The sequence below is a fragment of the Mytilus galloprovincialis genome, chromosome 5 (assembly GCF_965363235.1).
Source record: "Mytilus galloprovincialis chromosome 5, xbMytGall1.hap1.1, whole genome shotgun sequence".
NCBI lineage: Eukaryota > Metazoa > Mollusca > Bivalvia > Mytilida > Mytilidae > Mytilus > Mytilus galloprovincialis.
In genome coordinates, this window is record NC_134842.1 from 15087631 (window position 1) to 15101602 (window position 13972).

The 13972-nt window shown below is 31.8% G+C and overlaps 1 protein-coding gene across 1 annotated transcript; it reads left to right on the forward strand.

Annotated features, from left to right (window-relative positions):
- Nucleotides 1-523: 523 nt before the first annotated feature.
- On the forward strand, nucleotides 524-13968 carry LOC143075241 (sodium- and chloride-dependent glycine transporter 1-like). Its single transcript, XM_076250598.1, has 11 exons — nucleotides 524-824; nucleotides 2035-2167; nucleotides 2651-2785; nucleotides 4236-4339; nucleotides 5101-5225; nucleotides 6975-7087; nucleotides 8085-8213; nucleotides 8491-8590; nucleotides 9257-9357; nucleotides 12006-12176; nucleotides 13116-13968. The coding sequence occupies exons 1-11, from the start codon at nucleotides 541-543 to the stop codon at nucleotides 13251-13253; spliced, it is 1533 nt and encodes a 510-aa protein (XP_076106713.1). The 5' UTR covers nucleotides 524-540; the 3' UTR covers nucleotides 13254-13968.
- Nucleotides 13969-13972: the final 4 nt, after the last annotated feature.

The window sequence follows — 13972 nt, forward strand, 5'->3', positions numbered from 1 at the left end:
GTTTAAAAATGTTATTACCGTAGATTTAGGTTAATTGGGTACAGAAAATTTCACAATAAAACGATAGACCTGAGAAAAGAACACTATTAAGAATATATTATAACATGATCATTAGGTAGCTAGCATTTGATTTTTATGGGGGATAGGATGAAACTTTAAAAAAGCAGGAGTGTTGAATTAAAAAAAATGCAGGATGAACGAGCAACTAGGCAAAAAAATCCCAGGATGACAATTCATGCAAGCAAGTCAAGATAACCCAATAAAAAAATTCAGGACCGAAAAGAATGAAAAATAAAAAGACAGGACAGGAGATCACAACTTAAAAAAAGCAGGACAAGATTTTCATCCTTGTCTCCGTTATGATTCAAATGGTAGCCCCCTTAAATCGTTAATGGTGATTTTATTTTTCAGGAATAGGTGTTGGTATGATGATTCCTATATAATATGTATTTAGTATCTATTATAACATGATCATTGCATGCATGGACTTCGTATTATATCGGGACTAATGATTTTATTTTTTCAGGAATAGGAGTTGGTATGATGATTCCTATATTTGTATTTAGTATCTATTATAACATGATCATTGCATGGACTTTGTATTACATCGGGAATTCTTTTCTGAATCCGTTACCATGGACAACCTGTGACAACTACTGGAATAGTCCTAATTGTGTAGTAGACCACGGATTCCTTAAGAATATTAATAACATATCAGGACAGAGTTTAAACATTAGTTCGCAGATATATGAAGATACAACAAACATGGAGTTTATAACGAATACAAGTTCCGAATGGATTACTGCACAGGAAGACTTTTGGCAGTAAGTTCGCTGGCCTTATAGATCCTTCCTTTGGGTTCATATAATCTAAGGACCATTCAGTGATAGAAATCAAATCATGTATACCTGAATGAGCCCTTCTTTTGGTGTTAAGCTTATATAGTTCTCTTTTAAGTTATTCTTCCGAGAAAAGAAAACACCAACATGACCTTTTATAGCTGACTAAGAGGTGTGCGCTTTGCTCATTGTTGAAGGCCGCACGGTTACCGATAGTTGTTAATTTGTGTGTCATTTGGTCTTTTAAGAGTTGTCTCATTGGCAATCTTACCACATATTCATTTTTTTGTATATACAAGTTATACAGACGCCGATATTCAGTTTTGTTATTAAAAAATAAAACACTGTTTTAGGTCTCTGATGATATTTGTATATTTGGCAATCATACCACATCTCCTAATTTTTATATACAATAATTCGATTGTTTGTCAAGCTACGGTCATGCACAAGGTATCTTTTCTAAAACATGTATCTTTACTGCGACGCTTTATTCTGACTCCGATCCGAAAGGTTTTTGGTTTGCATATATATATATATATATATATATATATATATATATATATATATATATATATATATATATATAGAGAGAGATAGATGTATCTGTAGATATATATAGTTGGTTACCTGAAGATAATATGGTAACCTTACAGATATATATATATATATGAAAATGTATAGATGCACCGTGGGATACACTGGTGCTTTACATTTAGAATGCACCGTGGGATACACAGGTGGAGTATCCAAAAACCTATAATGTCATAGTTAACATTAAGATTATATGCAGCGAGTTCTGCAATTTACTGGGAATCTATTTATGATGCTTAAAGTTCAAATAAAAGTCACTAGTCTCAACAGCAAACAAGTTGGTATCATTATTAAAATCTGTATTACCGCTGCTACAGACAGAAACCTGAAAAATAAATACAAAGGAGCAATTATATCTCGTACAAAAAAGGAGTGGGAGGGCAGGTTTTCAAATTTACCGCTTACGAAATTCAAACAGCTTGCTGTAAAGGACTAAATTAAGTCACAGAATATATAACGTCACTCATGTTAGGTAATTAAGCTAACACATGAAACACAATCCGAAAGAGGCCCAGCGATAACTGAATTTAAGTCTATTTACTTAAATTCCATTAGCCCAAACAGAATTATGCTTTTCTTAAGGAACCGATTTTCTTCGTTGCAGAAACAATGTACTGCAAATGTCCAAAGGTTTAGAAGACTTGGGTAATTTGAACTGGCGTTTATTGTTGTGCTTGCTTGGTGCATGGGTTATTGTAGGACTATGCATTATCAAAGGGATCAAATCAATAGGGAAGGTTAGTAAACAGTAATTTCTATCATATGACCATTGATTAAGTATATTATTCGCGACATTCTTACCTTTACTACATAGATATAAGATAGAAGATGTGATAGGAGTGTCAATGAGACAACTCTTAATGTATACATTGTTACTTCATGCATACCCAATAGTAAGGGTTTTGTTTTATCGCCATCATGTATATGACTAAATTTTCTACTTACTACTATTTTTACGAGTGTCGATACACGTTTTAACATGAACACGTAAGCATTACATTTAAAAAGCCATTTTTATTTTCCACAAAAAGCCAAATAATTCTAAAAAGGGTTGAAACATTTTCCATAAGTTGTAACAATAAAAGCACTACATATGATTTGACATCATTTGCATATAGTAAATCTTTTAAAGGCAATTTTGAAAATATCTTTTAATATGAGCAATATAGAACAATAATGTATAAAAAATCTAAATTACATGTATATATGTATTTTAAAAGGTTGTGTACGTAACAGCAGTATTACCGTATATTTTACTGACAGTTATATTCATCAGAGGACTGACACTTGAGGGTTCTCTTTACGGAGTTATGACATTTCTGAATCCAGATTTTAGTAAACTTTTAGAAATCAGTGTAAGTATGAAAAATAATGATATTGCAACAAATGTTTCGCTCTGAGGGAACTAGAAAAAAATATTCCGATTCCCAACTTTAAAGAACAAACTATTTCGATCGGGGGTAAAACAATATCTGATTGATATTTTATGTCATAAAAAATAATGTTCAGTTCTTGAAAACGTCCTGTGTTTTCGGCGGTGTGATATTACCGAATGAGATTTTTCAATGGATTTGTACATGTATGCATAAATAATACAACGGGTGTCACATGAGGGGTAGAAACTGACTAACCGTCCGGTGTATATCAGTGATTTTTCCTAATACAACATATTAAAACGAATGTATCGGTATAATGCTGAGTCGTGCATTCGCATGCTATTAAATAAATAGATTAAGATCAATGACTCCACATACTCTACTTAACATAAAATGTTATTTCATTGTATGGATATTATAATATTTCTGAAGGAGTATTGAATTTGTTCATCGTTATAGAACTTGTCTGTCGTGCATAAAATTTTAAAGTGGGTTCACAGACATCCGTGTACTATAATGATATTCGGAGTACATGTATACACTAAAGTATATAAACGAAACAGAATTGGCTTATACTTTTAAATGTAATAACATGAATAAGGATATCATATAAGATATACATTTGTGTAATATATTCCGGCATATTTTAACTTCAGTATTAAGATATAACAAAAAAAGATATGTATGAAATTTTAAAATTTAAAAGATAGAGAGAGAGAGAGAAATTGACTTCTCGCTTCCTCTATCTTTTTTTGTATGAAATTTAGAAATAACAATGAATGTATATACATGTTGCATGGCATTGTTGCGATCCGCATCAGATACATCAAACTGCATTTCTGGTAAGTATTAGAAAAGCCCCAAATACAAAGTAATGATATACGCAAGCGCAATAACGGATATAAAAGAGAATGGTTCTGATATCGAAAAGCTCGTTATAAAGCATTGTGATGTAAGATATAGAGAGGTAACATAAAACCCAACTAAATGTATTGTTATATACACATATATACCTTCACCACTGTTTTAAAATCTATCAATGCCTACATTTTGGAATTGCTCAAGGTCATGTTTATGTCGTCCTTACACTAAATTCATTGGAGGTTGGGTGTGTACTGATTCATTATTTAGTTTTAGATACATGATATTTTATTTGTGGTGATCTAAATTTGAACCGTATTGCAGTAACTGCGATTTCTCTCTGCTTTGTGTCGTTTGTGTTTTTATTAAAGCCTCGTCGACAGTAAACCTAATTTGCGACCATCATATCACAAATTGATGCCGTCGGCTCTAAGAAAACAATATTGATTTCTTCTAATTCTTCAGGCATTTGTCTGTGGTACATCAGTGTGCATATTAATCTTGACTTTTACAGACTTATAGTGAAGCTGGTTGTACGTTACAAATGTTTTCTCTCTCACAATTTCAGATTTGGATTGAAGCTGGCCTTCAAGTATTTTTTTCATTAGGAACTGGGACTGGTCTCCTTATTTCTCTCGCAAGTTTCAACAAATTTGACAACAATTGTTTGAGGTAATTAAAATAAACAAACTCCTTTTGAAACAATAATAATATTTTCAATAAAAACCAACAAAACAAAGATGCGTTATACTGTTAAAACTTTTAAATTCTACTGTAGTTTTTTCTAAGTTGTTGTAATACACATTTTATACTATTAATACACATTTTATACTATTAAGAGGTTTGAGAGATTGGAAATTGTCGTGTTTCGAATATTCAATTCTTAATTTATTTATGCTGTACTTCGTTATGTGTCTTTGTCCCTTGGTATTATGATTGGTGTTCAAAAGCGAACAAAATAATATTCTCGATGGTTTCACTTCATTCAACTGAACTTTGAAATATATATATATATATATATATATATATATAAAATCGGAATAGGCTCACAACAAATACACAGTACACAGTTAGTAGTATCAAAGGGATGCAAATAATAATTAGAAATAATAAAAAGATAAGAGGATGACTTGTGGTATGATTGTAAATGAACTCGAGACGACTCTCGACCAGAGACCAAAGGCAATATATACGTTAACAACTTTAGGTCAACAACATTGCGCAAAACCCATTCCGCATTGTCATCTATGCAATGCCCTGGGATACATGAAATTGAAATGTAATAATTTTTTATGAAGTTTGAAGTGGTTTCAATCAAATTAAATGATATATATTAATGTGTTTTGTATTCCATACTTAAAATTATTTTTTAAATATTATAGTTATAAACATTTTTACTTTTAATCGTTGGTTTTCCCTTTATTTAATTTAAGGGATTCTGTCCTGCTGTCGTTTACAAGTGAAGGAACCAGTATATATTGTGGACTGGTCATATTTACTGTCCTGGGATTCATGGCTACAAAGTTTGGACTGCCTATTGACAAAATAGTTAAATCAGGTGTGTTCAATATTTACGTTTCTCTTATTCTAAGTAGATTCTTACTTCAATTCCCATCCCGGTTTAATATTTTTCAATAATTACATTGGATGTATGTTTCATTATAATACGATATTCTGATTGGCTAACTGCACATCACGTGTTATTCCTTAAGCAATTGCATTATTCAATAAAAGTTATCATTCATGATAACACGAGGTCCCAGAATAAAGTGCCCAGGTGAATTAAATAAAAAATTGATAAAATTCGTGTTTTCATGATCCTGGCTAAAAATGTAATTATAAGTATTAAATGCTTCTTTTTGTAACTTCATAGATTTGTAAAAGCGTTGATCGTGCGCACATTTTTAGGAATGAAGCGCTTCCGCGCTCCATACAAAATGTACTTCGGTCAACGCTTTTACACCCCAATGAAGTTACAAAAAGAAGCATTCAATTCTTAATTAACAACGTGTGGTTCTGCAGTGTTATCGATCTCTTTAATAAAAGTCATCTCTAATTATTACTAGGTTAGTAATGATTTAAGGTGAGAGGTAATCTTTTGCTTTGTTTTTTTTTTTATAAAGAACAGCAATAAACGAGCTGTTTCTTTGTATTTTTTTGTTTGTTTAAAGTTTGTTTGTTTGTTTGTCAAAAGACAGAGAAGAGAAGATAGAAAGTAAAAAAAAATAATACAGAAAAAAATAAAAATGAATAAATAATACAAAATATATCTATGCGCATGCATTTATGAGTGGTATATCTATATATTTTGTATTATATTGCTATAAATGTTAAATGGAAAAGACTTCATAAGTCTCTTTGACTTGTGGCTTATCCAATTTGTATCAACTTGATCAAATAAAAAATGTTTAAACTAATTTGTCTTAAATCAATGGTCTTGAATATTAAATTTCTACACTATTCTTTTCCGTGCAAATACTGTAAGTTTTGTTGAACTTTTGTTTTCTTGTATTATATGCATTATTATAGTAATCGGTTGTGTGTTAAGTGTTTTTCTGTATCTCTATTAATCAGAAACTAATACCATCCAAAATTTTAAAAGTAACAATTGGATAATGTATATCAAATTATAGGGTTTAATACTATTGGAGCGGACATCGGTGGCCGCGTTGTAAAAGTAGTTCAGCTGCTGTACTAACTAACCAGGCATCATTGAGGTTGTAAGTTCGAATCAAGCTCGTCCGGGTACACTCGACTCTTATCTTAATTGACTAGGATGGTAATATTTGAATGCCTCTATCAATAAAAAAGTAACTGCCATGAAATAGGCCAATAGTGTTGAAAGTAACGTATAACACCAATCATTCAATAATTTGGATTAGTTTAAATCGAATTGATAGTCACTGTAACAGTATAATTATCCAGAGAATTTGATTTGCGATATTAACTACAGCGTTGCTGTCTCTTTGTTTCAAACACAACTTGTCAGTAAAAAAAATACAACCATACTGCTACTGCCATGGAAACAAATTGTCATCATCAAATGATTCATGAGGAACACAGGCACTTGTCTCAGAAAAAAAAAATCCCATAGATACCTTAATGTTATATTAAGGTCTATAGGAACAATTTTTCTGAGACAAGTGCCTGTGATGAGGAATCATTAAAATTACAGTTTCGCATTACACAATAACTATGACAACGTGTATTTTCATATCTGAGGCAATGCACTATTCTTACTCTCGTGACCGTAAAAAAAAAATTGCTAACAGTCTATCAATATGAGGAATATTCTATGTCTTTTAAGGACCAGGAATAGGTTTTATGGCGTATCCAGAAGCACTAGCACATCTGCCAGGTCAGAATGTTTGGTCATGTCTCTTCTTCATAATGCTTTTAACTGTTGGCTTGGATAGTCAGGTAAGGTATTTTTTTTTTATAGCAAACGAACAAACAACTATTTAATAGTAAGTCATATTATTTTTAACATGTGTTTGTGTGTATGTTGATTGTGAGTTGCGTTTGGTTGACATGCTGCTGACAAAATCATTCGTTCTCTGTTTTACTATGAATAATTCAAAGATTTATTTATAGATGTTGCAAACATCAGAAACGAACATAGTGTGTGATTTCCCTGCGCATATCACAATCATTTTATTATGTAACGTCGGAGAAATATTCACATAGTTCGCTTGAGAACAAATATTGAGAAAGAAGAATGTTTTCAAAGGAAAAATAATGAACAACAAACTCTTTTCTGGTGTATTTTAACCTAACAGTTTGCTACTGTTCACTATATTGTCACAATAACACAATTTAATCTAAAAAAGAAGACGTTGTATGATTGCTAATGAGTCAAATCTGCACAAGAGACCAAAATGACACAGAAATTTACAACTATAGGTAACCGTGCGGTCTTCAACAACGAGCAAAGCCCATACCACAGAGTCAGCTATAAACGGCCCCGAAATGACAATGTAAAACAATTCAAACGAGAAAACTACCGATCGTATTCATATTAAAAATGAACGAAAAACAAACATGTAACACATAAACAAACGACAACTACTGAGTTACAGGCTCCTGACTTGGGACAGGCACATATTTACATAATGTGGCGGGGTTAAACATGTTAAGTCAAAATCAAAGCACTGAGTGGTAGTATCGTGGAAGATTTATATTTCCTATTAGTGGTACAATACTACTGATAGTATTGACGATATTTCCATACACATAACACATGTTTTCATACATGATTTATGCCTAAGAACATAATTTAGACAGCGAAACATTTGAAAATTTCAGTAATCCAAAACGTCGCAAACGAGCAACTTATCGGTATGTTATATATTAAGGGGACTTCAAGGTTCCATTCTCTAAAACAGTGCTATATGTTCTAATTATCTATATTTTTTAGTTTGCCATTTGTGAATCAGCTGTTGGTGTATTGACGGATAGCTTTCCGAGACTACGTAGACGGAGAAGCGCTATTACAGTCCTGTTTTGTTTGCTGTGTTTTGTGCTTGGAATTATATTCTGTTTCCAGGTGTGTTCCTATCTAATATAAATTTGATGTATTGTAAACACATACTGCGAGACAAATGTATTACATACTAGTAAATGATATTGACAGAAAGCATACAAAAGAAAGGATAAGCATATGTCTAACTTAATATTGATATTACAAAACTTAAAAAAGGAAATGCTGATATTATGCATAAGCACGTACATATATGAATCGGGTTGGCACTGAAAAACAGGTATAGTAAAAACAAAAAAAATAACTCCACACAAACTGATGCTAAATTGTCTGCCTTTTTCAGGGAGGGATATATATTTTCCAACTGATCGATTGGTATATTGCTGCCTTTTCACGACCAATCATTGGTATTTTAGAATGCTTAATATTTGGATGGATATATGGTGTGTATTTTGATTTATATATTGTAACTTAAGGGTTAATCACATATTATGTGCAAAAATGAATTGTAATGCATAATGACTTGTTTTAGTATATATCCTTTCCAATATTTAGTTTATTTTACTACAGTTCACAGTATGACAGCTTCGTTTGTGTACTTTGAGTTTCTTACAACTGCTAACTGTAGACTTTAACATGTAATTCAGTTGTCAATGTTTGGACTGCCCATGTTTTGTTTTTAAACGTTCGGACGATAAGATCATTACTATTGATGCTGGTGCATCATTAAAATGAAACTTTCTCAAACGTGTCATTGTTTTTAGATCAAAGAGCTGTGGTATGATTGCCACGGACAGAAATATCCACCAGAGATCAAAGTATTTGGATGTAAGAAACTCTATTAACCATCGCACTATCCTTAGCACTATAACGTACGTCAAGACCTAGGCATGAAAAAAAGTAAAACTATCCCGACGAGAAACCAAAGATCTGACATATGCTAAAAACATTGCAGACAGCAAAGCAGGAAGATCACTAACTAACGTTAGTGTCAAAATTAAACGGATTCAATAACTTTACCACCTAGTTAATGCTTACTATATTAAAGTGATATTTTAGAAATAACATTTTGCATTAAATACTCTTAATGCAAATGAATTACTATACAGGACTCGAACGTCTATCACACGACCTTCACCTGATGATTGGTAAACGACTACCTGCCTTTTTTAGAATTTGTATAGCAGTTGTTACGCCTGCAATACTGATGGTTAGTTAAATACTTAAAATATATTGAGATTTATTTAGATATTGCAGAAAATTATTAGTATCTTCTTCTTAAATCAGCTCAAGTTTAAATAAAATATGTATGTACATTTAATATTCCCGTAATCAAAATACATAGAAAAGATTGAATAAATAAGTAATGCATGATTTTAAATACATTGCTACTACACCAATCATAGATATATGATTATAAAATGTGTCTGATATAATGTGATACAAACTTGATGTTACAATTCAAAAGAAAATTTGATGATTTAACTTACTTTTTTAATGATTTACTTAGGTGATCTAACGTAACATTAAATAAATCAAGAATTCAAAATTGATACCATAAAATGGGGAGTATTAGTTAAGGATCAAAATAAGCAAAAAAAATACAAAAGACTCAGAAGTAAGGCTCGAATAAAAACAAACCCAAATAAAGTATGACGTTAAAGAGCATTAAGGACCAAAATCCCGTTATTTGCCAAATTTATCTAAGGTAATTGATTGATTGGGAAAATCAAATTCAAAATAAAATTTGGAATGGAAATGTGGAGTGTGTCAGCGAGACAACAACCCGAAAAAGAGAGGTAAACAGCCTATTGTCACCAATGGGCTTTAAACACAGCGAGTAAATCTCATACCCGGAGGCCTAGGCGTGCATCAACTGGCACATAAAGAAAGTATATCATACTTGCTCAGTTATAATGGACGTCTAACTAAACTCAGAAATATACAAAAAGAAACTAAAACTAAAAATAATATAAAGCTTGGGACATGCGCAAAATACGGCGGGGTTAAACATGTTTTTTGAGATATCAACCCTCCCCCGATACATGTAACCAATGTAAAAAAAACCAAACACATAGCAATGCGCACAGTAAAACTCAGTTTAAAAGAAGTCCGAGTCCGATTTTAGAATAGTTAACAAAAGGAACTAAACAAAATGACAGTGATACATACATAAATAAGGACTACTAACAGTTACTGACATGCCAACTCCAGACCTCAATTGAACTGATTGAAAGCATATGTCTACATAATGTGATTATCAGGCACAATCACTCCCGTATCATACCATCATAAAATATATGAGAATAACAAAACCCGTCGCATGCCAACAACTGGTGTTATAATAAAATGTGTTTATGTTCCAGACCGTATGAGTATTTGGACCGTACGCGTACGGTCTGACTGATATTAAGAAGTTGGTCAAGCTTATTAGATACAAATGTATATAACAGATCAACATGACTTATATCTCCAATTAATATAAAAAGTTCAACAGCATTTGACATAAAAACTTAATATTTTAACTATTTAAAAAGATCACGCTTATTTAATCTGTTAATCTCCTGTATTTTGCAGGCCGGTAATTCATTAATTGCAGCTCAGTATGCTCATTGAAATTGAAGTTATCGGAAGTAAACATAATGTGGGAGGACAATTTTTTTTAGAATATTTATCAACTTTACAAAAGAAATGCATACGCAAAGGAACATGCATTAACAAAACATGTAAATGTAAAAAATACGACGTTCTTATTAGAAGCAAGTGTCACCTTCGGCCAGAGTAACAAAATAGAATTCACTGATATAAAATTAAGCAAATATTTAATTTCTATTGTTCGCTTATTCACTTTATCATCGGCCATCTATTTTGTAATAATAACAATTTGTATAACTAAAAATAAAGATTTTGATAAATGTTTGTTTAAATTGAACCCATATGATCCCAAAACGTATGATCAGCTGGACCGTACGCGTATACTCATACGGTCCGACCGTACGCGTATGGTCGGACCGTTCGAGTATACGTATACGGTCTGGACCGTACGCGTACGGTCCAAATACTCATATGGTCTGGAACATTTATATTCGAGCGTCACTGCTGAGTCTTTTGTAGACGAAACGTGCGTGTGGCGTGCTTACAAAATTTAATCCTGGTATCTATGATGAGATTATTCCCGATACAAAACCCTATAATGGAATCAATAGTAAAGCCAAAATATGCCATTTCCTTACAACAGTATCGTAAACTTACCACTTCTTAATAAGTCTGTTTACAGGTTTTGTTAGCTTTTGAGATGGTGCTTTGTAAAGAATATAACTATAAAAAATACTACCTGAACGTATAAGATGTCTGCATGTTGATTTATATTTATGAATGATGTCATTGTACTGATGATAAGATTTAGTAAATGTTTTGACAAGTTTGTGATATCGAAAACCCTGGTGTTATAATTTTCAGTAATACATAGATTTCTTTCTCTAAAATCAAATACGTTGTTACATACACGAGCGAATCGTACAAGTTGATCATGAGATATAGAAATACCATATAAACACCATAAGATGGTGGCAAGAGAACGTCATCATCTAAAAATATATAATTAACAATAGGAAATGAAAAAGTGTGTTATCACTCTAAATTTATATTTACGACCACAACAATGATAATACAAGTCTTCAAGATTTGAGGAGAACATCTTGACCATCAGCGGCATGCATGTGTTTGTAGGAATCTGATCCACAACTACCATTCCCTTTAACTTGTGACATACTTCGTGAAATTCCGAATTGCTTTAGTGATGATATCGAATAAATTGTCGATTCACCAGAATCATATTATTTTTGCTAATTTATCTAGGTATTAGTGATATCAACATTTGCAGGATATAAAAGACCAGCGTATGGGAGTTATGTATATCCACAATATGCAGCAGTAATTGGAATACTTATATCCGTGTCTCCTATTATACCTATTATAGTTTTTGCAATAATTGCAATTCGGAAGGCAGAGGGAATAACTTTTTCAGAGGTGAGTAGTCATCGCATCCCTGACCGGTTTATGTAAATACTTGTTTGATATAATGTGATACAAACTTGATGTTTCTATTCAAAAGAAAATTTGATGACTTTACTTACTTTTTTAATGAGTTACTTAGGTAACATTAAATAAATCAAGAATTCAAAATTGATACTTTAAAATGGGGAGTATTAGTTAAGGATCAAAATAAGCAAAAAATATTGATAGGTGATGGAGCTCCTTTTCGAGATATTTGATTTATAAAATATGGCGGTAAAAGCACGACTCAGACTTTTACCTTATGTTTGCATTGGTATTATTTGGGTCTCAAATCAGAAGAAAGAAAATATAGAATCTGCGTAATTTCTGTCACATGACCTCTAATGAGCTATCATTTAAGTCTTATGTTAAAAGATAAATAGGTGTTATTGGGCAAAATATTTTACCTCGTAGGGTATGGAAAAACACCAAGGAGTCCGAACATTTGACACTTATTCCAAAACCTCACCTAAGTACATCATTAAGGTTAACATTTATAGTCGATTTGAGAAATTTGAATATCGGTAAAATACTGTTGCTCAATGTCCTAGGTGATATTCTTTTCAAATATATTAAGAAACTATCAACAAATGCAAAAGTCTGAATCAAGAGGTTAACACATAGTAGGACACCACTTTTCTAATACACAACTTTGCATTTAAATTCCGGTTGGGGTAACGGCGAGAAGTTGTCATTTTTGCTTTCAAAACAGCATTCACTTTATTGAAGTATTTTTATATTTTGAATAACATGAGCAACAACTTAAATACACATAATATAGAGTTTATTACATAATGAAACCTCACCATCACGTTTGTAATGACTTAACGGTAGACGTTACCTAACAAGACCAAAGTCCTTATAGATATATGTATGTAATTAGTTTATGCTATTAGTATGTTATTCTTTCAGAAATTACGTTCTTCAATGAAGCCCACCGTGTTCTGGAGCCCTGTGCGTACAGATGAACAAAACAATTCGAAAGATTCACTGGTTGTAGGCTTAAGTGTTCCTGAAAAAATCAAACTCAATTTATTGGGCACAAAATAAAAAAAAAACATCCAACAGTTAAGGGAGTTCGCTACTTAGTTTTAAAATAACAAGCTTTTCATAACACTAGTATATATTGATACATGTAGGAGATTAATAAAGGAACCAAAAGAGCAAAAAAAATATAGGGTAATGTGCTTGTTTTCAAGATATTAGCCATTGACATACTAGCGGGAAAATGTTCTCTCTTGATTTTTTATGGCTTTATCATTGACCAGTTTAAGGTCTGAAAAACTATTAAAAATAATTTTATATACTTTATAAGACTGTTATAAATGGCTTATAATTGTACATGTGAAAGATTTATTAAAAGACAAATGAGGGTCAATGGGCAAAAATTATAAAGGCATTCAAATTGTTAAAACCAGAGGATTCCGAAATCTGACAAAAAAGCCAAAACATTTCTAGCGTACGTCCTTTAGGCCAAAGAGCTTTGAAAAAAAACTTAGCTACATGTAGATTAATAAAGTTTTCACAGTTATCACCTGTATTGAAAATTTATCAGTATCGTATATGGAACAATGAAAGGAAGATGAATACTAATTGAATGTTTTCTAATTTTAAAATGGTTGTTTAAAATGATAACACTGACCATGAGCCCATACTTATATGAAAGTATATCGATCTTGGTCCCAAACGTCAGCAAACTTCAGCACTAAAATGAAGTTCTTTTACAGAGACAAAAATGTCTAAAGGCACATTAAAAAAATAGAAATTAT

What these genes read in the sequence shown, in the direction of transcription:
- LOC143075241 (XM_076250598.1), top strand. Translation starts at nt 541, where the DNA reads ATGATGATTCCTATATTTGTATTTAGTATCTATTATAACATGATCATT. An exon ending in TGACAAAATAGTTAAATCAG is followed by an intron (nt 5,226 to 6,974) that starts GTGTGTTCAATA and finishes ATGTCTTTTAAG; the next exon opens with GACCAGGAATAGGTTTTATG. An exon ending in CTGTTGGCTTGGATAGTCAG is followed by an intron (nt 7,088 to 8,084) that starts GTAAGGTATTTT and finishes TATATTTTTTAG; the next exon opens with TTTGCCATTTGTGAATCAGC.